Source organism: Triturus cristatus, chromosome 2_1 (assembly GCF_964204655.1).
Source record: "Triturus cristatus chromosome 2_1, aTriCri1.1, whole genome shotgun sequence".
In the NCBI taxonomy this organism is placed as follows: Eukaryota; Metazoa; Chordata; class Amphibia; order Caudata; family Salamandridae; genus Triturus; species Triturus cristatus.
Genome location: NC_140581.1, coordinates 769,646,767 through 769,669,508, shown reverse-complemented (window position 1 = coordinate 769,669,508; position 22,742 = coordinate 769,646,767). Strand labels below are relative to the sequence as shown.

General features: G+C 47.1%; 1 protein-coding gene across 1 annotated transcript in view; it reads right to left on the bottom strand.

The window, feature by feature from the left end:
• SLC27A6 (solute carrier family 27 member 6) overlaps positions 1–22,742 on the bottom strand; it is a 373,836-nt gene that overhangs the window by 132,090 nt on the left and 219,004 nt on the right. Inside the window, exon 5 of the mRNA XM_085632711.1 lies at positions 9,944–10,138. Coding sequence (XP_085488837.1) covers positions 9,944–10,138 — 195 coding nt within the window. The remainder of the gene's footprint in view (positions 1–9,943; positions 10,139–22,742) is intronic.

Sequence of the window (22,742 nt, the reverse complement as noted above, 5' to 3'; positions counted from 1 at the left end):
ACACACTGCTCCATGTCAGCGAGCTATCCCCTACTCTGCTGGGGATATTACTAAGTGCCCCACGTGTGGGTGGATGCCGGACCCCACAATCCCCTGTCCTGGCAAGCTCCCTCCTTTAGGTACTAACTGCGCCTTGTTAAATACTAGGTCTCTTCCTCAGCACGCTCTCGACATATATAATCTCTTAATACAAGATGACATAGATTGTCTCTTTCTCACAGAAACATGGCTCGGTGAGGGCTCGGAACCTGATCTGGCTATTGCCATCCCTCCCTCATATGCTATTTTCCGTCGAGACAGATGCAAGGGAAGGGGAGGCGGAGTGGCACTTATTAAAAGGCACATTCCTTGTACCATCTTGTCGACGGATGATTTACCGGACTGTGAAATCCTTGCCTTCTCCTTGGCCCTATCCCCCCATCAATCCTGCCTGGGGCTTTTGCTTTATAGACCACCTGGCCCTCTTGGCTCCTTTACTGAGGATTTGCTATCGATCATTTCCACACTGAGTCTTAGAACAAAACACTGCCTAATACTCGGGGACTTTAACATCCACATGGATAAGGGCGAGGATCCTGAAGTGCAAACATTTCTGGATATGACATCGTCGGTGGGACTTCATATGTACCTACAGTCCCCTACACATGAGAAGGGGCATATTTTAGATCAAATTTTTTCGACCGTTCCGGTGGTCCTTTCCTCCCTTGCCCCAGTTCTTTGGTCGGACCATTTCCTAGCGGATTTCACGCTAGTACATCAGCCTGTGGCCGCCCGCATTTCGCAGCGGCTCGCTGCTCGTAGTTCTAGAGCCTTCCACAAAGTCACCCCGGCCATGATCACCCGGGCTTTAGATACCCATCCTTGTGTTCTTACGGGCAGTCTGGAGGATGATGTGGTGTGTTTTCAGAATTGGCTCACTGCACGTTTGGAAGCCTTGGCACCATCTCGCCAGGTTAGATCTGAACTGGCACGAGCATCAGCCCCGTGGTTCTCTGCTGCCTTGGCGGCCAAGAGAAGGCACTGCAAGAGGCTGGAGAGAATTTGGAGGAGGCACTATGATACATCGGCTAAGCAGTCTTACAGAGCAGCAGTGAAAGAATATCACAGGGAGCTCGTTGCAGAGAAAAAATCCTATTTGGCCAGAAGGATCGAGGAAGCAGATAGCTCCTGCAAAGAGATCTTTAAGATTGTTAAAGAATTCACCTCTCCCTCCTGCTGCACTTCTGCATCTGCTTTCTCGGAACCTTGGATCATGGAGCTTGCAGTATTTTTTACTAATAAAATACGTACTATCCAGTCAGCGTTGCAAGGAACCCAGATCATCTTGAGCACAGGTTCAGAGGTCGATGGCCTTTCCAACCCCTGGTTATGCCCACCAGCTATGCATATGGATTCTGTGGGCCCTACCCTGCACTGTTTTCCCTCTTTAGAGCCTCAGGCCTCGCTTGACCTTTTGTCTAGCCTGAAATCTGGCTCTCCTCTGGACCCTTGTCCCGCCAAGTGTCTTGCGACCCTGGCACCTGCCCTTAATTCGATCATCAACCCTCTCATTAATGCATCTTTGAAGTCGGGCAAAGTCCCCTCCTCCTGGAAACAGGCCTTAGTTCTTCCCCTCATTAAAAAACCAAATGCAGATGCTAAACTGCATTCTAATTATAGGCCAATCTCGCTGCTTCCTGCCCTGGCCAAGATCACTGAAAAGTGTGTTCATACCACCCTTACCAACTTTGTAGAGAGCAACTCCCTTTTACATCAGTCACAGTCTGGATTTAGATCTAACCTGAGCACCGAGACCGCTCTTCTTGAGGTTATTGAGATTGTGAAGGAGACCCTCGATAGGGGTGGAAAGGCCCTGCTTATCATGCTTGATTTGTCGGCGGCCTTCGACACCGTCCCCCACGACCTCCTCCTAATTAGACTCTGGGAGATTGGGCTGCGGGGTACGGTGTTCGCATGGTTTCAGTCTTTTTTGGCCGATCGGACACAAACGATCTGGGCTCCCCCTTTCTCCGCCCGGATGCCGCAGCTTAAGGTAGGGGTCCCGCAGGGCTCCATACTGAGTCCTTCCCTCTTTAATATCTTCCTTACACCTCTTGCGGCACGGGTGGAGGAGCTAGGGGCCCAGATCATATCCTATGCGGATGACACACAGCTCCTGTTCACTTGTGACAGGGGCTGTGACTTCGATGGAGCAGCCATTCGGAAGTGTTTGGAGTTTGTGTTTGACTGGTTTGGGAAAAATGGCCTCAAATGCAACTCCGACAAATCCGAGATATTGTTCTTTGGCTGTCCTGCAGACCTACGTTGGAAGCTATGGTGGCCTTCAGCCATGTCTCCCCCTGCCAGCGATTCGGTCACAGCGAAGAACCTGGGTATGATGGTCGATAACACTCTTTCCTTTAAAACCCAGGTTGCCGGCTTGACTGGGAAGTGCTTTGCCATCTTAAGGATGTTGCGCAAGTTTCTGCCCTATTTATCTTTGGAGCATAAGAAAATTACGGTGCAAGCATTAATTGGCTCGCGCCTAGACTACGCCAACATCCTTTACTTAGGTCTTCCTGAGTATCTGCTGACTCGTCTGCAGATAGTTCAAAATTCTGCAGCCAGGGCAATCTTCGGTTTAACTAGAAGATCTAGGGCCAGCAATCTCCTTGTCTCTCTGCATTGGTTGCCGATTCGTAAGCGTATCTTCTTCAAGACCCTAACTACAGCTTTTAGGGCGCTTCACAATTTCGGCGCTGAATATCTGCAGAGAAGGGTCAATTTCTATCTTCCATCTAGACCTCTGAGATCTGCTGCCCAGGCCAAGGCTATCGTTCCAACAGTGAAGCGTGCTCGCTGTGGAGGTCGCTCCTTTAGTTACCTTGCACCCCGCCTCTGGAACACATTGCCCTTGACGTTGCGGGTGTGCACTAATCTCTCGGTTTTTAGGAAAGGACTTAAAACCTATCTGTTTGCTTTGTAATGCTGTTATGGTTAATTCTGGTTATGTTTTCTGTTATGGCTGTTTGTTTGCTGCTGGTATTTGGTGTGATGATCTTTAGCGCCGGGACGCTCTTTGGAGCAGCTGAGCGCTCTACAAAACAAACAGTAACATAACATAACATAACTTTGGGGCTGGTGAGCCTTTTACACCTTGTAGTAGACCTACATTTCCAGGCTGGGGACTGTAGTATATAACAAATACCAAGCCCCTCAATTTCCTTAGATTCTCCCATCAGGAAACCAGCATTTTACTTGGAACACTATAAAGCAGAACAGAAGCACCTTATGACAAAATGTTTGAAAGCCCGTTCGCACTTTATTATTTCTAGATGGAGGCGTGTCTCCTTGAAGCAGGCCTTGGTCAATTCTCATCATACTGGGTGTATAATTTTAATTGATTGTGTTAAGTTATTATTGTGTGTGCTTCGATGGCTCAAAGTCAGACATGATAACATGCACAGTTTTGCTGTTTTTCTTATTAAAGATGTTTTAGTGGCTATATTGTAATATCATGGTAATATTTTGATTTTTACAATAAATTGTATTGGATTTGTTTGTGTGACAATGGCCTGGAGGACCATGAACAGATAAAGCAGATCACCGAATACATGGTGCAGCATTATTCCCATTAGGAAAAGCAAGAAATAATAAAAACAATATGAAAAGAATACAATAATGAAACATAAATGTGCGCTATAACCTTCGCGTGCCGCCCCTGCCCACCTGACTTGTTACCCATAGCACGACACCTGTATCATGGTAATTTTTTAATATGTTTAATATGTAAATGTAATGGTTTTAATTAATTATGCATGAATAAACTATTGTGACTGTATCCCATCTCCCACATCAGGATCAAGGGAGACACCCTCAGATGGATCGCATCCTTCCTCACAGGATGGACCCAGGGAATCCGCCTACCACCCTTTGCTTCGGAACCAAAGAGCACCATTTGCGGTGCCCCTCAAGGTACATCCCTCAGCCCCATCTTCTTTAACACTCACATGATGCCCCTGGCCGACATCGTCTAAACCCATGGCATCAACATCTTATCCAGACCCCCCAGGATATTGCGGCATGGATTAGCAAATTTAGCGGCACAAATATGGAAATTTAGCTGCACAAATATGGAAATTTAGCGGCATTTTTGCGGCACTTTATTTTACTCATAATCATTCCTTTTTAGCCTGAAATCAATGGAAACTGTTTTAGCAGAGTATTCCACTTTGCAATAGGCATGTTTAAAGTGTCTGCAGCTCTACGGAAGCACAGCTCAAGTCCTAACCGCGTGGGAGGGAGCTGTATTTCTCCCAGGGATGTTCTAGTGCCGATGTATGCACCTCTGCCGGGGCACCGCTGCCTCCCGGATCTGTGAGGCAGGACACCTCTTCCTCAGGCACCCTAGGGCGCAGAATCGTAGTGGCTGTTCCAAATAAGTGAGACAGACTGCATAGGGAGGTCACCACCTGCTTACCTGGTTCAGTCCTCATAAGTCGACTTGAGCATGCACCTAACACCCTGGTACTATTCCTTGTACCGCTAAATTTGCTAATCTATGCCGCAATATCCTGAGGGTCTGACTAGATTGAAAGATCTGTAGAAAAGTGAGCTGCAAAGCAAGCTGGTTTCAGTTCCCCCTTTGAAGGTGAAGACGTAATCATTAACTCATCAAGGTTCCATTTGGATGCAGGCAGGAGGAGTGTTGTGATGGGAGTAAAAAATGTAAGGAATTGTGCCATGCATGGGGTGTTCCCCAGGAGTCACACGTTTGCCGCAGAAAAGGGGTCCATCATATGTGAATTTGTATTCAGCCTACCTTCTGTATTTTATCTGTTTCAGGCATGTACGTTCAACTTTAATTCTATGCAAAATGTAGAAATTGACTATTCATAGAAAATGAGTTACTATTTCAAACTAGAAATCTTCTTCCTTATGGGCTAAACCAACGTCTCTCACCCTGCTAGTCACCTCTGACTTAACCTCTCACATCATTAAGCTGTTCAAAGTTTCCACAGAGTACCTGGGGTACTTTAGAAGTGGTCTTTTTGGACTCTGCTCTTTTTCAAATTCATATTTATAGTGCAAACTCAACCCGAAGGTATTGATTGGAGCGCTTTACCGAAGCCCCAGTTACTTTACACAAGGATATATTCATGTTTTTAGTGTTTAAGTTATTTTCCCAGAATCACAGGATGAAGAACCAACGTCGAGACTCGAACCGAGTTCTCCAGTTCCAGAGTCTGCAGTTTTGACTGTAAAACCACATCCTGTCACCTTGCCTCACTCACCAGGAGCTGCGAAGTATGCAAGCAATGTTTTCCCTTGATTACAGTCACTGTTATCAAGGGTCTGCATCTTCCCCCTTTCTGGTTTTGAATGTAATTTGAGTCATCTCAAAGTATTTGACATTTCTGAGTCTTCAAATAATGAAAAATAACCATGCTCGTGCACTGCCAATTCCTTGCATGCTATAAATATTGTGTCACAGATCGTTTTATTATATCCTTCAATAATATTTAGCCAGGTTTTTTGTTGTTGTCACGAAGCACGTGGAATTCTATGCCCGGCTGTCTCTCATGTATTCAATGCGACTAACAAACACACACAGTGTGAACAAGAAGTCTCAGGAATGGGTCATAAAGTAATGGCCGAAAATATCATTAAAATCCCAGAACATACTGTTGTGCTCAGTATTGACGAACTGGAGACATTCCATTAGAAATACTATATATTTTCTAACACTGTTTAATCGCACATTTACGAAATTATTTTCAAATACTTTTTCTTGAACATACATTAACACGAGTGTAAGTTTAATAAACCCTTACAGTCTATGTGCGCATCTACCAGCTTAGGCTTTCACAGAAGTGGGCAGCTGCCTCATTGAGTAACTTTTGATCCCCGAGAGGGGGCTGCTGTGGCTTCTTCAAGATTAAGTTCAGAGGTCGGCGCGAGTTCTAACAATACTCGAACCTTGTCTTGATAAAATGAGTACAGATGCTTTTATAAAGGGCACAGAAATAATGAGCTGGAGTGCCTTGTAAAAAAAAAAAAGGATTGCGTTTTCCAAATTTCGCGGGCAGTTTAGTAAAAATCGCTGACTTTTTTCAAAACTGCCGGTTTCGCGATTTTTTTGCAAATCGCGAAATCTTGGAGGGTCTGCTTATCCTTTGCCGACAACACCCAGGTCATCATCTTGCTCTCAGCACACCCCTCCACCACGGGGACCAACTTTCACAACTACATGACGAATGTCGCCGACTGGATGAGGATCAACTGTCTGAAGCTCAGCACGGAGAAGACCGAAGTGCTGATCTTTGGGAACACTACCTCCCTGTGAAATGACATCTGGTGTACCGCTGAACTCGGACCTACCCCCACACTTACAGACCATGCCCGCAACCTCGGCATCATCCTGGACAGCAGACTCACCTTGAAGTGACAAATCAACGCAGTCGCCTCTGCATGCTCCGAAGGATATTCAAATGGCTCCCCACCGACACAAGGAAAACTGTCACTCAAATTCTAGTAACCAGCAGGCTGGACTGCGGCAACGCTATGTACGCAGGAAACACCACAAGACTCATGAAGAGACTCCAGACGATACAGAACTCAGCTCCTAGACTCATTCTAGAGCTATCCAAACGGACTCACATGACCACCCACCTCAGGAACCTCCAGTGGCTCCACGGCCAGAAAAAATGCCAATTCAAGGTACTTGCACATGCCTACAAAGCCCTCCACAACTAAGGACCAGCATACATCAACCACTGCCTGAACTTCCACCAACCCTCCAGAGACCTTCACTACGCCTCCATAGCCTTCGCAGACAACACACATCCGCAAAAACCCAAGTGGAGGCTGTTCCTTCTCCTACCTCATCGTCAGGTCCTGGAATGGACTCCACCTCCGGACATCACCCTCTCTGGTGGAATTCAGGAAGAGCCTCAAGACCTGGCTTTTTGACTGTGCCCAGCACCCCAGTGCCTGGATACCCTTGAGGGTGAACATCTGAGCTACACAAATATGATTTGATGGATCAATTGACTCACCCAATCACTCTGTGTGTTCCAGCTAGTACACATCTAAATCCTCCCTAAAATATGTAATGTTCTTGGTAGACTGATTTCTAAACTAATTTGGACAAATGAAAACCAGAAAGTAATTCTGGCTACTTTGAAGTTACCCTATAGAAAGGGCGGACTGGGTGTTCTTGGGTTTGTGAGCTACTGACATGGAGTGCTGTTGAATGGCATGGTGATTAAATTGTGCACTACAAAGTCATGACACTCCTATCTTAATGCTTCAATGAAGAGTAACACCAGGCATTATAGATGTTGTTTAGTTGCTCTGTGATACAGTGGTGACTGTCTTCAAGGCCGACTATAGAGTTAATCGGACGCTGAAACCCCCGACATCCCAGTTAACTCCTCTTGGTTAAGATGATCTCAGATTGACTTCTCTCAAAGTCTCAATGACAAGGAGAGTTGGGATGAGGAATATACTCACCTTACTGTACAGAATAGGACGTTTTGAGGAGGGAAGGTACAAACATTAAGCAAGCCATAACTTCTAGTGTAGTTTGTATTCTGGCCAAATCCTTCCATTTATAAATGTACCTGATATTTCTTTCGAGTGGCCTACAGACCTTTGTTTTCTATCCTAACCTTCTAGATCATAGAGGATCCAACCACAAGATAACACATTCCTTTGTTTTAGGAACAAATCACTCGATGGAGAAAATAAAACAGATGTGTCTTGAGCGTCTACCTGCAAATCTTCAGGAAGATGCTCAAGACCTGGCTCTTCGGTTGAACAGCACTGCTGACCCCCCCGCGCTACTCACCCTCACGGGTAACGCGGTTAATATTCCCTCATTTATTGATTGGTTTATAATAAACCATTTGTAATTTAGGGATATATTTAATCAGTAAGCACATATGTGGGTTCCATATCAAGCTTGAAAAACATTAAATATTGAGGCTACGCCACCTGGACCACCACCTGACTAGACAAAACATGCAATTTTGCTTATTATACACTATAATTATCCCTATAGGTGTGATAAAATTATCCAATATCTCTCTCTATAGGCATATTACTTGAATTGCGATGTGATTAGTGTACCTGAATTATCCATTCTTTCAATAGCTTTAATACAAAAACTTGAAATTTGAAAAACGCTCTATATTTGGAAGTTAAGAAAGCAAACTACATGAAATAGTAAGTCCTTAACTTTCCAATTATTTTGCTTTCTTACCTTCTCTTGAGCACATGCCTCGTCAGCCCTTCGTGTATGTGTGATGAGAACTGCTCATCTGACAATCATCTGTTGTCGGCCTCTGTGTATAGTGATGTGAATTTTTGTCTTCGCTTACACACCTCATCACAGCCCCACTTTGCATTTTTGTGCCCCCAAAGGCCCACATGCCTGCCTCTTAATGAAAAGAAGAAAAAAAAGTGTCTGTGAACTGGAATGGATACCTTCCTTTCAAAGTCTCGCTGTGCAGGTGCCTACAATATTTAAAGCAGCGGCTCCTTATCAGGAGCTTCAGGGCATAGCCTTCTGCCTCCTGTGAAGCCCCTGTGCATTTTTCAGGTAACAGTATTTATAAAACCACAAATTTCATGCTTTTATGAAGACTGCCGGTGAGCAGGTTAGCCCTCTCTGCCTTGTCCCCAGGCTCCTAATGACAGGAGGAGGAGAAGGAGGCTGAAATATGATCCAGCTACAGAGTGTTGTTTCAAAATAAAACATTCTGTAGCTGCATGTCTGTATTGCCCAAGTCTGAGTGGAGTAGTTGAACTACAATCCCCTCATACAGGCACATTCCATTTTATTTAGTAGACATACTATGCATGCTCAAGCAGCACACTATATCTGCTAAAATGCGGCTGCAGGGTGCACATTTGTGCATCTTTGAAGCCAATTAAAAGCAATGCAGAGCAGCAGGGCCAGAATCCCCAGCTCTATCTCAGCTTTATAGGGCTGTGCTTCTAGCCCTTCTCCACCCCAGCGCTTCTGCACCGCCTACGACTTCGAGATAACGACAAATGTGACCGCTGCGGTGGAGAAGGTGCAGATTTTAAACATATCGCCTGGGATTGCCCGCCCATCCAACGCTTCCGGGTGGAGATACTAATGGCGCTAGATCACATGATGGGAGTACACATTCCTGAAGACCCCCTACCACACTATTGGGATACACTAAACCCATTGCTGCCAAAGTGCGGAAATACACCTCTCTTGAGCTCCTTCTCGCTAAGAGACGGATCGCCTGTAGGTGGGGAAGACGGAGGGCGCCAAAATTTAAGGACTGGCTCCAAGACCTTATCCACTGCCAAGAACAACGACATACTTATGCGGATCTCCAACTCCCTTCAGCCCGCCCAAAGGATATTTGGGCCCCCATACAAACGTATCTATTGGAGCACACTACTGGCACAGAATCTACGATGCCCCAGTAGAAATATGACATGATACAGAGGGAACCCCCCACTCTCGTCCACACACACTATTTACTGGAGAACACGGGACACCACGGAACACTACCCTCTATCCCCTGGTGCAGAGTGCATCATCACCTCAGATATACATACCTCAAATACAGTGTATTAGTGGAAATGTTAATCTTTTTCTCCTTCACAGTTCATGTTCATTATTATATCCATACAGATATCCGACGGCCCTTAAAGCTCATTGTTCCAACTAACGCGGCCGGCCCGATGTGGTTGTAGGAGGCTTGCTGTGTATTCCCCCGCCTCTTACTTATACTTTCTCCATACTTGACACATCGCAATGCCAGTCCTACTAGGGATGTAGGCAGTACACTGTGATTCACACTTTTTTACCCTTAATAAAGGTTTTTCAATCTTTTAAAAAAAAAAAATTAAAAACTGACAGAACAAGGTGAGAAGATTTCAATACCATTAGAAGCAGGAAATGAACATCACTTGCCTTGTAAAAAAAGTTTGTGCGACCCACTGATCCAACCTTTCCTGTGTGGTTCATGAAGCAAATATTGCCTTCCGTAGCCCCATAGAGTTCACACATCTTGATGTCACCAAATCGATCAAGAAATTCTCTCCACACATCATTACGGACGCCATTTCCAACTGCCATGCGCACCTTGTGATCCTTCTCGCCTTCTCTCTGTTGAATTGAGGGAATGTAATAAAGTTGATTGTAATAAGATTGTCATTGCTCCTTCATGCCACAGATAAGGTGTTTATTCGTTATACTGTAGAAACATTTTTCTAAATCTACATCACATTGAAAATCAAGGATTAAATGATTTAGTGCACATGCATTGTATTAAGGTGATCTATTATTTATTAGACACAATTTGATTATTTCTAAATAGCCAGTGAAGAGCAAAATGTCACAGACTGTGTGCTGCAGATGTTGCTGTATCGTTTCACACTTTTTCCCCTGAAAATTTAGATTTGATTACACTTTGGTGCAAGCTCAGTGCTAGACTGCATTTGGCTCTTGGTGCCTTAAAAAATCACCTACTTTGTCTTTGAAGGAGTAACTACCATTATCGAGCTATGGGGAAATTGCCTGGTTGGTGGCATTCTATGGTATGGTATCCAGTGACTGATCCTTATTACACCTCTATAATCCATGCAATCACCTGTAAGAGGGCCCAGGCTCCTCTCGAGCAAGTGTGTGGTTTCATTTCTCTAAACATATGCAAGAAATCCCTACTAGAAAGATATAAGTCTATATCTGTGATTACCACCACTAGGGGCGCTGATCATCTCCCAAGATCTACTGCTGGAAACATTCTTACCAATATAAACAGATTTTTTCACTGTCTTGGAACTTGCCACACTACACAAACCTTCCTCCAAAGAAAACGCTCTTTAAGTTTGAAAAGAAAGAACCTAAGAGAATGCGTTTGTGTGCTGGTCTTGTCCATCCATTACTTTGAAACAACTTGGGACCACACAAGAAGAGATGTGCGTTTTCTAGCATGGAGTCACAACAAGGTGCCTACTCCCTTTCCAGCTAAGACCAAGACAGGCTAACTTATTCTCTAGACCGTAACATGCTTACTTGCCTGTCTGACTTGAATCAATCTGTCAGCTTCCCCAGTGAATAGAGAGAACCACAACAGCCTAGGGCCAGACTAACTCTGTTTATGAGATCTGCAGTGTCTACACCAAGAATTCAGAGACCAGCTAGGACCCACATAGGAAGCAGATAGTGGAGGTGAGACATCTAGGTGGTGGCTCTCTTTGGGGGTACATCCATACTACATAAACAATCTCAATCAATCAATCAAAGCATTTATATAGCGCACTACTCACCCAGAGGGTCTCAAGGCGCTGGGGGAGGGGGGTCCGCTACTGCTCGAACATCCAGGTCTTGAGTTGCTTTCTGAAGGCGAGGTGGTCCTGGGTCAGGCGGAGGTGGGTCGGGAGGGAGTTCCATGTCTTGGCGGCGAGGTAGGAGAAGGACCGTCCCCCTGTGGTGGCTCTTCGGATGCGGGGGACGGCGGCGAGGGCGTGGCGGGTCGATCAAAGCTGGCGTTTGGGAGCGTAGAAGTTGAGGCGGCTGTTGAGGTATCCTGGGCCTTGGTTGTGTAGGGCTTTGTGTGCGTGGGTGAGGAGTCGGAAGGTGATTCTCTTGTTGACCGGGAGCCAGTGCAGGTCTCAGGTGTCCGGAGATGTGGCTGCGACGGGGGATGTCCAGGATGTGTCGTGCTGAGGCGTTCTGGATCCGCTGGAGTCTCTTCTGGAGTTTTGCGGTGGTTCCGGCGTAGAGGGAGTTGCCGTAATCCAGACGGCTGGTGACGAGGGCCTGGGTGACCGTCTTCCTGGTCTACGTAGCATGCGCAGGATGTTGAAGCACGACGAGGAGACGGCGTTGACTTGTCTGGTCATGGAGAGGGAGGAGTCCAGGATGAAGCCCAGGTTGCGTGCGTGGTCTGTTGGTTTGGGTGCGCTGCCTAGGACGGGGGGCCACCAGGAGTCGTCCCAGGCAGAGGGTGAGGATCCCAGGATGAGGACTTCCGTCTTGTCAGAGTTCAGTTTCAGGCGGCTGTTCTTCATCCATTCGGCTACCTCTTTCATCCCTTCGTGAAGGTTGGCTCTGGCGGTGGCGGGGTCGTTGGTGAGGGAGAGAATCAGCTGGGTGTCGTCGGCATAGGAGATGATGTTGAGGTTGTGCTGGCATGCGATGTCTGCGAGGGGGCTCATGTAGACGTTGTAGAGGGTTGGACTGAGCGAGGAGCCTTGAGGAATGCCGCAGATGACTTCAGTGGCTTCAGATCTGAACGGGGGGAGGCGGACTCTCTGTGTCCTTCCGGCGAGGAAGGAGATGATCCACTCCAGTGCCTTCTCCTGGATTCCGACGTTGCTGAGTCGCTGCACTAGTGTACGGTGGCAGACAGTGTCGAAGGCCGCGGAGCGGTCTAGGAGGATGAGGGCTGCTGTTTCTCCGTTGTCAAGCAGTGCTCGGATGTCATCGGTGGCTGCGATCAGGGCGGTCTCGGTGCTGTGGTTGGCCCAGAAGCCAGACTGCGAGAGGTCGAGGGAACCGTTCGTCTCGAGGAAGACGGCCAGCTGCTTGTTGACGGTCTTCTCGATGACTTTTGCGGGAAACGGGAGCAGCGAGATGGGGCGGTAGTTCTTGAGGTCGGTGGGGTCGGCTGATGGCTTCTTTAGTAGAGCGCTGAGTTCGGCGTGCTTCCAGCTCTCCGGGAAGGTAGCGGTGTCGAAGGAGGTGTTGATGATGTCCCGCAGGTGGGGTGCGATGACAGCGTCGGCCTTGTTGAAGACGTGGTGAGGGCAGGGGTCGGTAGGAGATCCGGAGTGGATGGAGTTCATCGTGCGGACGGTGTCTTCGGTGCTGATCGGGGTCCAGGCGCGGAGGGTGGTGGTGGGGGGCAGTGGTTCGGTCGTGGCGTGCGTCGGTTGAGTGCTGAAGCTGTTGTGTATGTACGCGATCTTGTTGTGGAAGTAGGAGGCGAGGGAGTTGCAGAGGTCTTGCGAAGGGGTGATGTCGTTGTTTCCGGCGTTGGGGTTGGAGAGCTCTTTAACGATGTTGAAGAGTTCCTTGCTGTTGTGTGCGTTGTTGTCCAGTCGTTCCTTGAATGCGGTTTTCTTGGTGGCGTGGATGAGTTGGTGGTGTTTTCGGGTGGCGAGCTTGAGGGCAGTCATGTTGTCCGGTGTTGGGTCTCTGCGCCAGGTTCTCTCGAGGGCTCGGCAGTTCTTCTTGGAGCTCTTGAGTTCGTCGGTGAACCATGGGGCTTTCTTGCTACCGGGTCTGCTAGGCGGGGTCTTCAGAGGGGCGAGGTCGTCTGCGCAGTTGCTGATCCACTTTGCGAGGTTGGTGGCCGCCTGGCTTGGGTTCGTTGCGCTGGTGGGAGGGTTCATGCTCAGGGAGGTCGCGAGCTGGTCGGCTGTGATCTTGTTCCAGCTTCTGCGTGCAACCTGTTGCTGGTGGTGGTGGATCGTGGTCCTTCTAAAGCTGAAGTGGACGCAGCTGTGGTCCGTCCAGTGGAGTCCGGTGGCGTGGCTGAAGGCGATGTCCTTGCTGGATGAGAAGACGGGGTCGAGTGTGTGTCCGGCGTAGTGGGTGGGGGTGGTGACCAGCTGCTTGAGTCCCAGGTTTGCGAGGTTGTCCAGCAGGGTGGTGGTGTTGCGGTCGTTGTTGTTCTCCAGGTGGAAGTTGAGGTCCCCGAGGAGGATGTAGTCAGCTGAGAGGAGGGCGTGCGGGCTGATGAAGTCGGCGATGTCTTCGCTGAATTGTGTGCGTGGTCCCGGGGGTCTGTAGATGAGGGTGCCTCTGAGGGTGGTCTTGGGGTTGATGTGGACCTGGAAGTGCAGGTGCTCGACGGGTGCGAGGGTGTCGTCGGTGTTGGTCGTGATGTGGATGGTGTTCCTGTGGATGATGGCGATGCCTCCTCCGGTCTGGTTGATGCGGTCCCTTCGGATGATCTTGTAGTCGTCTGGGATGGCGATGGCGATGTCGGGCGCTGAAGAGGCATTCATCCAGGTTTCCGTGAGGAAGGCGACGTCTGGTGAGGTTGTGTCGAGCAGGTTCCAGAGCTCGATGGCGTGTCTGTGGACGGAGCGGGTGTTGAGCAGGATGCATTTCAGGTGGCTGCTGCTGTTGCTCGTCTTGGTCTTGGTTGGTGCTGGAGTAGTGCTGGTCCGGATGCAGGTGAACTTGCAGGCGTTGCAGCAGAAGGGTCCGTGGGTGCGTCTCGGGGTGGCTCGGTAGCATCCTGGGATTCGGCCGGCGTTGAGTGCGTTGAGGGTGGCGGCGTCGTACGTTCGGCAGGTGGGCTGTGGGGGCCAGGGGTCCTGGCGCTGGGCGCGGGCCAGGCGCGGACGGGCGCAGACGGGCTTACCTTTGGCGCACCTTCGGCGCTCCCGCTGCGCGCGTCCGCTGCGCGGTCGCTCTGGGGGCGTCATAAGAAGGGGGACGAGAGGGCGGGTCAGCTGGGCGGCGGAAGCGGCTCGGCCAATGGGCCGGTGGTGGGCGGGGCCTGTGGCGAGCTGCGGCGGGAAACTGGCGAGCGGGCGGCTCTGCTGAGGCTGGGCCGCTCGGGGGGTCAGGGGGGCGTCTGCGTTGGAAAAAGGCGGCAAGGCTGGCAGGCAGGAGCAGGAGGCGGCAGGAGGAGCAAGGGGGTGACCCGGCCTGGTGAGAGGCGCAGCGGTCACTCCCGAGCACTCCTTGCTGTCCCCTTAAGAAGGGGGACGAGAGGGCGGGTCAGCTGGGCGGCGGGAGCGGCTCGGCCAATGGGCCGGTGGTGGGCGGGGCCTGTGGCGAGCTGCGGCGGGAAACTGGTGAGCGGGCGGCTCTGCTGAGGCTGGGCCGCTCGGGGGGCCAGGGGGGCGTCTGCGTTGGAAAAAGGCGGCAAGGCTGGCAGGCAGGAGCAGGAGGCAGCAGGAGGAGCAAGGGGGTGACCCGGCCTGGTGAGAGGCGCAGCGGTCTAATACACTTGCATGCCCCAGCCTTCATGGAATGACGTCATCTATCTTTTGTTGCTGGAAACTACTCCAGAGCTATCCAAGACACTCTGAAAGTTCATAGAATTCCATTTCCTCTTACGTTCACAAGTTCCTTTTTATGATGAACGCCCATCCAGTTATTGTTAATTGCCATCCACTAGTGTAAAACCGATTTGCATCACATTGTCTGGGCCTATACTTTTAGTAAATCAGATTAACCTTTCTAACTATCCCAGAGTGTTATTAAAGATGCACTCCTTAAAGAAACACAGTATCTCTGATTGGATGTATGCCTTTATTGATTGTGCTGACAACTTTGTAACATTGTATTTAGCTCCAAACTTCACATCACCTCCAATGAGTTAAGCCTTGACTGCCCAGAGTTTCCGGGGATACCCATAGAACCTAGGGAACACTATCTATTCATTGCAGTCCGAGTATCAATAGTCCTGAGCCACTAAGAATAATGTGCAGTATCAAACTGGAAATAGCTAGGTTGTCCCTACGACCAACAGATTCTGAAAGAAAATCCTGACAATATTTAAAGATTTTGTACATTTAAAAGCAAAATAAAATATAAAAGTAAACTATCAAACCAAACCTTCCCTAATTCTTGGTTTTCTTTTACACTTACCAAATACCCAAACAGCCTCTTCTTTTATTTAAAAAAAAAAAAAACAGCACTACAGTCACGATTACACCATGACCCACAAGTCTCGCTGATGGCCCTTTTTCAATCCTGCCCCTAGAACAATTCAAAATGATTTTTTCATTCTAAATTATATTCCCTTTGCAATTACCAGGAAAATAATTGCTAAGTGTTTGCTAGTTGATGTTTTAAACCTACTAAGTTTTTTTTTTTATGTTCACAACTCAGTGATTTAGGGAAATCAAGGTTCAACTTTAAACTGATAGAGCTTTTGATAACACTTTATTAGTTCAGAGAAATAACTGACAATGCAGCACCATTCAAAGGGTCCCGGTAACTGCAGATGCACTTGCATGCCCCTCCCGTCTCATCCCCTTCAGGGCATACGTTTGTGGTGCCCAGTCCGTAGTATGGACACCATTTCTCTCATATTTTCTGAAGATTCTTGAAGCATCCTCGAGCAATATAAATAGGTTCCTGCAGATTCTCAGATCGGTCCATGTCCACACTCTATTCCCTCAATAGTGGAACCTCTCATGATTTCCAATATCTAGCTACGTCGCTCTTAGCTAGTAATGTATCCAAACCCACTAGAATGCGGTCTTCCCTTGGCACTCACAAATCATTCACAAGTCCAGCAGTGCGACCCTCGGAGAGGCCTATAGGCTCATGCCCAGTATAGCCGATAGGGTGGTGAATATGGACTGCCAGTACAGCTGAATAATGGGACCCCTCCAAACCATACGATAAAAATCACCTACCTCCCCGAGGCATCAAGTGCATGCAGGACTTGATAATCAGCGGGTTTTCCAAAGATGCTTGTGGGTGCAGTAGGTACATTATAGATGATTCAATTAAACAGGCTAAGATGGGCAGGGTGCATGGTGTCATACATGCCTCCGTCCACGCTGCCTCGCCCAGCTGGCCCCACCACCCCTCCCACTGTTCACTCAGAGGCACCAGTGTACATGGCGAATGGGTTAACCAGGGCATTGTAAATTTGTCAGATACCGCCCTTGGTTAGTGGACCAATAAGAATCTGAGCCTCCAGGGAGCTGAACTCCAAGCCAGGAAGACAGCATGGGTGATCTCTGGAAGTGAGTGAAGGACCAGGCCACCATAGAGCATACCTATGAGATTATCGAGGCCAGTCGTTGATAGTTCCACCCTAAAAGGCGTGCACATCCACCACCTTTCATCCACTTGTTTACTACCATGATTTGCCCCTCCCAAGAATATCAGCCACGGCCACGTTTCTGTTTTAAGTGGAGTGAACGCATCTATATGGGAATATCCATGGGCGCTTGCCGGCCCACACTAATTTCTGCATCTGGGAGACTGTAGCGGCAAACCAATGGCTAGGGAGGGGGAAAGGAAAGTTCTATACAAAGTGAAGGAGCCGTGGGAGGACCATCATTTTATAGAGGGATACCCTGCCCAGTATACTGAGGACCATTTTAGCCCACCTATAGAGATCAGCCTGAATTGTACAGGTGAGGGGGCAGAGGTTGATGTTCCAGGTGAGGGCCGGCTCCCATGACATATGGAATCCCAGGTACTGAAAGCTAAAGTTTTGGATTGGTATGAAGTGTGCCAAGCCTCACAGTCCCCATTCCCTCTGAGAAGACTCAAGAGCAATGTGGACTAAACTAACAGTCTTAAAGAGGAAACATTGACATACTGTCTAATGCATGGTAACTGCTTTACTCATTTATGACTCTCTGTGCACCAGCCCCACAGGAATCAAAGACACCACAAAAAACATTTAATGCATTAATGTGGTTTATCGTTCCTTTTAGGCTGCTTTTCCAAAGGAGCAGCAAATGAGGAAAATGGTGGTGTTGTTTTTGTATACCCGTGAACTAGTATGGAGGAAAGTACACTTAATGAGGCTTTCTAAAGGTCTGATTCACATTCTTTCAAACTTGCATCTAAATACTTAGGTTAAACGTCCGAAGGCAACTCCATCCAAAACAACATCTAAAGTAAAATGTAATATAGCAGTAAGACAAGGCTGTATCCTTGCACCCTTGTTATTTAACATGATATTTATCTGAGTGACTTTTATACTATGACATCAAGATTGAGTTTTTCCCCAGGGCTTGGCGACTTTAGGATTAATGCCCTTTACTATGCTGATATTTCATTGTGAGACTACAAACCAGTAGGGCTTTAATAAATATTAGCTGAAGTATCTAAACAAGCTTCAACCAAGTGGGTCAAAATAGAAATTCAGGTAATTATTTATGAGGACTATTCATCTCAGAGTAGCTCAATAAATGTGAATTCCATCAAATTATTAACTAAAAATATTCAAGTACACCTTTTGATAAACTGAGGTGGAGGATGTTTTTACAACTAAAAAGCAATCACTATAAGCAACAGTATTGCCTGAAGAGGTTTTACCTGTAAATTTAGAAGCTATTCTCTACAGGCCTTAACAGATGCCTCTCATGCTAAGGTTACTGCAGTAATAATCAATGGATCTCTAAATTGTTTTTGTGTATTAATTATACAATTGATTACATAGAGGGTCTGACCTCTTTGGTCTTTTGAACACTGCTCCAATAGAAGTACTGTTACTGGTATTTGGCTGAAGATCGAGGTGGGCAATGGGATCATTTTTTTCATTTTCCTGGTTGATTTTCCATTTGCAAAGATTTTCCAAGATCGCTGGGCTACAGTATTGACGCTCTCAGAGTTGGAGAAAGACTGTTACTGTCACTTTTTTGGTCACCAAGCAGGATGCTAAATCCAGATCATTGTCCTTTGAATGTTTTCTGCTGGAAGGACAAAGTTGAGATACAGATTCAGGATTTGCCCTAGATCAAGAGCACTTGGTTAAGTCTTTGGATATGCAGGACAGTTACTTTCATGTGTGTTTCCTGCAGTCACACAGACACTTACTTCCGTATGTTGTAGTGTCAGAGCATTTTTCAGTTTGACATTCTAGTCCCTTGGTACACAACAACCTGGTAGGTCAAATCTCAGCCACTGGGCCTGCATTACAGTCCATCACTGTTTTGCCTACCATGCCACCTCAATCAGGAACCAGCCAAATGCAAATCCGTCTTGATCTGGCTCCAGTAGAACAGTTCAGCCCGAACTGCCAGGTCAGGCTCCCGCTGAACAGGAATACAAGCAAGCTAAGATTTTGTTCAGCCTATTTTGGCCTCTTCAGTCAGGTATAGCTTGAGTCCTGTGGGAAAGTGAGTAAGAGATCCACATCTGGACATACCTGTCACACTGTGGTGCACCAAAAAGATGCATCGAATGCATGAATTTCAGCCACTGGTCATTACTCTGAGCAGCAGTTCAGTCCATTCTACACATTTGGCCTCACCTTTCCCTCTCAAGTGTGTATGAAGGTGATAACAGTGGTCACGTCCAATTTTCGCAAGTAGCAAAATTGCCTTTCCAATGTAAACTCTGACCTAACTATAACTACTGTGGCATTATCACCAGATATATAATCAGTTCAGTAAAACTGATTATGTTAATTACTTCCAGTGTGTAATCTGACACATAGACCAGAGTTGTTTAGGTTACACTCCAGTAAACCCTCACATCTGTGATTAATGCACTGATCTATAATCTTGTATTTCTTATAACGGGCCATAATTGTTGTAATAGAAATATCTGAATATGTGCTAGAAAATAAGGAATAATGTGGACTTTTGTTTGAATTATGTTAAACAGAACATGCTTTTGTGAAAAGTATAGCCTTGGTGAGCTACTCAGAAATCTATAAAACCAAGTACACTGTATGAACTAATTGTCCTTTATGTTAAGAAGGCAGCTAGTATATCGGAAGTAAATAACCTGGCCCTAATTTATAGAGACTGAAGATGTTTCAATAGGAAAGTCTGAAATAAGCATAAATAATGTTAATATTAATTGTGATTTATAAAGCGCTTAATACCGACAGGTCTCTAAGCGCTACGAGAGGGAAGCTACAGTGCCCCCAGGTGAGTATGGCCCCTAACTGAATGGAATTAAGCCCAGGCTTCAATAAAGAGGAGGATCTTCAAATTCTTCCTAAATGGTAGGAGGGCCTTCTCAGATCGGAGATGAGATGGGAGCCTATTCCATAATTGTGGAATGCAGACGGAGAAGGCCCGCCCTCCTTTCTTCGTGAGGTTGAACCGCGGGCAGGATAGTTGGTTCCCCGGCTTGGGACATACTTCACAAGGCGCTCTTTGATGTAACTAGGGGCTTTTCCATGTTGAGCCTTATGGGCGATATAAAGTTCCTTGAATTTGGTCCATTGATTGATAGGAAGCCAATTAAGTTTTTGCAGTAGGGGGGCAGCTCTTGTATATCGGGGAAGTTTAAAAATCAACCTGGCTGCGTCATTCATTACCACCTGAAGTTTGTTTAGCAGATTATCCGGTAACCCAATATAAAGCACATTGCCATAGTCTAGCTGAGACAAGATCATTGCTGTCATCACCGTTCGCATGGTGGAGAAAGAGAGGATAGGGGAAAGTTTCCTCAATTGCCTTAGTAGGCCCACACATGTCCCAAAAACGGTGGAAACTTGGTTAGACAAGGAAAGATTAGCGTCAATTTTTATACCCAGGCTTTTTACCACTGGTGCTGGAGACGGAGTGTCTCCCAGCTCCTATCGCCAAAATTGATAGGACCATGGGTTATTATCTGTAGTAATGGCCAGCACCTCAGTTTTACCCAGGTTGACCTTTAGTGAGTTGAGAGTCATCTAACTTGCTACGAATCTCAGAATGTCTTGTACACGTGCATGGGCATGGGGAGTATTTTCGATTTGTAAGATGATTTGGGTGTCGTCAGCGTAGTTTAACACTTGACAATCCATCCGGGCCAGGTCCATCACCAGAGGGCGCATGTATATGTTAAACAACAGTGGTGATAGAGCGGACCCCTTGGGGAACTCCACAGGTTATGGTCCTCTGTCAGACACACAATCACCCATCTGAATTACTTGGGTGCAGTCCGTCAGGAAGGAAACATTCCACTGATGGATCATCCCATCAATGCCTATGTCCCGGATTCTGGTCAGAAGTTGATCATGACTCACCGCGTCGAACACGGCCGACAGGTCTTAAAGGACCAGGGCACACAGCTTTTTTTGGTCTGCCGTGAGCCTGATTTCATCCAGCACGGACAACATCACTAGCTCCGTGCTATGATGGGCTCGGAAGCCAGCCTGCCAGTCCCCAAGTAAGTGATGGTCTTCCATAAACCCTGATATGGTTTTAAGAACATGTTGTTCCAGGATTTTCGCTATAAAGGGGAGAGATGGGTCTAAAATGTTTCATAATGGTGGTATCGGCTTCCACTTTGAGTGATGGAATTACTCTAGCTTCCTTAAATTTCCTGGGTTATCCCTGTTTCCAGAGAAAGATTAAGCAGGGAAAGGACTTCTACCTTGATCGCTGGCAGGGCTTGTATGAAAATCTTTGGGGGGCAGGGATCCGCAGGTGAGCCCGACTTAATCTTCGATGCAGTGTGGAGCAAAGAGTCTAGGTCCATTTTAGGAAAGGTGATAATGGATTCCATTATATTCTTGTGTGATTTTGCCCTTACCAGGAACTGTGGATTGGTAGGAGTTTTATGAATGACAAATAAGATATCCTTGACTTTATCTGAAAAAAACGTCAGGAACTTATTACATAGTTCCCGACTGGTAGGGGCTTCTTGCATTTGCTTTTGGCTGAGCTCTTTTAAAATTTTTAAAGTTTCATTTTGTTTATTGTCGACGGCCAGGATCCTGGATTCATAAAATTCAGAAGGCTTTTATGTAGCTGATAAGTTTGAACCTATATTCCAAAAGTGTCTGTGGCGCATAGGTTTTATGCCACTGTCTTTCATAGTGGTGGAGGGTCCGCTTCAACCCCCTGAGTTCTCCAGTGAACCAGGGGGGCGCCCTTCCCCTTATTTTCCGCTTTTATTCTACGAGCTGGTGCCAATTTATTAATGGCCTATTTGCATTGATTGCAAATAGATTCGCACCTATCTTCAGGATCCTTGGACCATGTTTCTCTGGGAGCCATAGCTTGTAGAGTTTCTCCCAAACTATTAGCCTCAATTTTATTCCAACTCCACACCATTTTCCATCTGGGCAGAGGACGGGGAGACCAACTAGTTAGGGTCATTTGGAAACTGATAAGATAATGATCGGACCATCCGCAACGGATGTCTCTACTAGGTTAACCAGTGACTGAGTAGACAAGACCAGGACTAATGTATGACCTTTTTCGTGGGTGGGGGTATCAACCAACTGGTGCAACCTCAATGTGGCCATTATTTCATCCAACTGTTGGGCTTGTGCTTCTCTGGGTAGCTGGTCCCAGTGATAATTGAAATCCCCTACCACCAGAAGATGTTTGAACCGTTAGCGTAGGTTAGTGACAATTTCAGTGAAATGGTCAATAAACTTGGGGGAGCTCTCGGGGGTCGGTATACTACCACCACTGCCATACTCATAGTATCGGTGTAAGCTTTAGCTATTAGTATATCCGCTCCTTCAAGATTTTCTTCTGTTAATTTCCCCATTGTCAACTCTTTTTTTATAGAGAATTGCCACTCCCTCTACTCTTTTCCCATCAGGCCTATTGTGCCATAAGGCATCATAGCCTGCGGGCAATGCTGCAGCTATGTTTCGACCAGAGTTATTGTCAAACCAGGTTTCAGTAATTGCCAAAATATCAGGCGAGTCATCATGCAGTAAGGTAAATATTTCAAGGCAGTGCTTCTAAAGTGAACGTGTATTGAGCATTATAACTTTCAAGAGCTTATTCCGGTTGGAAATATTGCCTTTACAGGTATGTGGGACTGTAATCCTTATAGCCTCACTCAAATGCGTAGTGAGACTGCCTTCTGCTAAGAGCCGGCTCTTAATCTGCGGCTCTAGGTAAGGTGTAATACGATTCAAAGCGCGCAATTCAGCAGTTGAGTATGTTAAGATTTGTCCAGGGGCCCTGGCCCCTGGGCCCGTTCGGGTGTAGACGGGCTTGCTTTAGGTGCGCCCGCTGCGCGACCGCTCCAGCGTGCATTTTTGTGTGCCTTGCGTGTCTCGCCCCACCAATCAGGCCAGTTGACTACCCTCGCAACCACTAGACCGCAACTGGAAAGCGGAAGTGGTGGAGAGGAAGCTTGT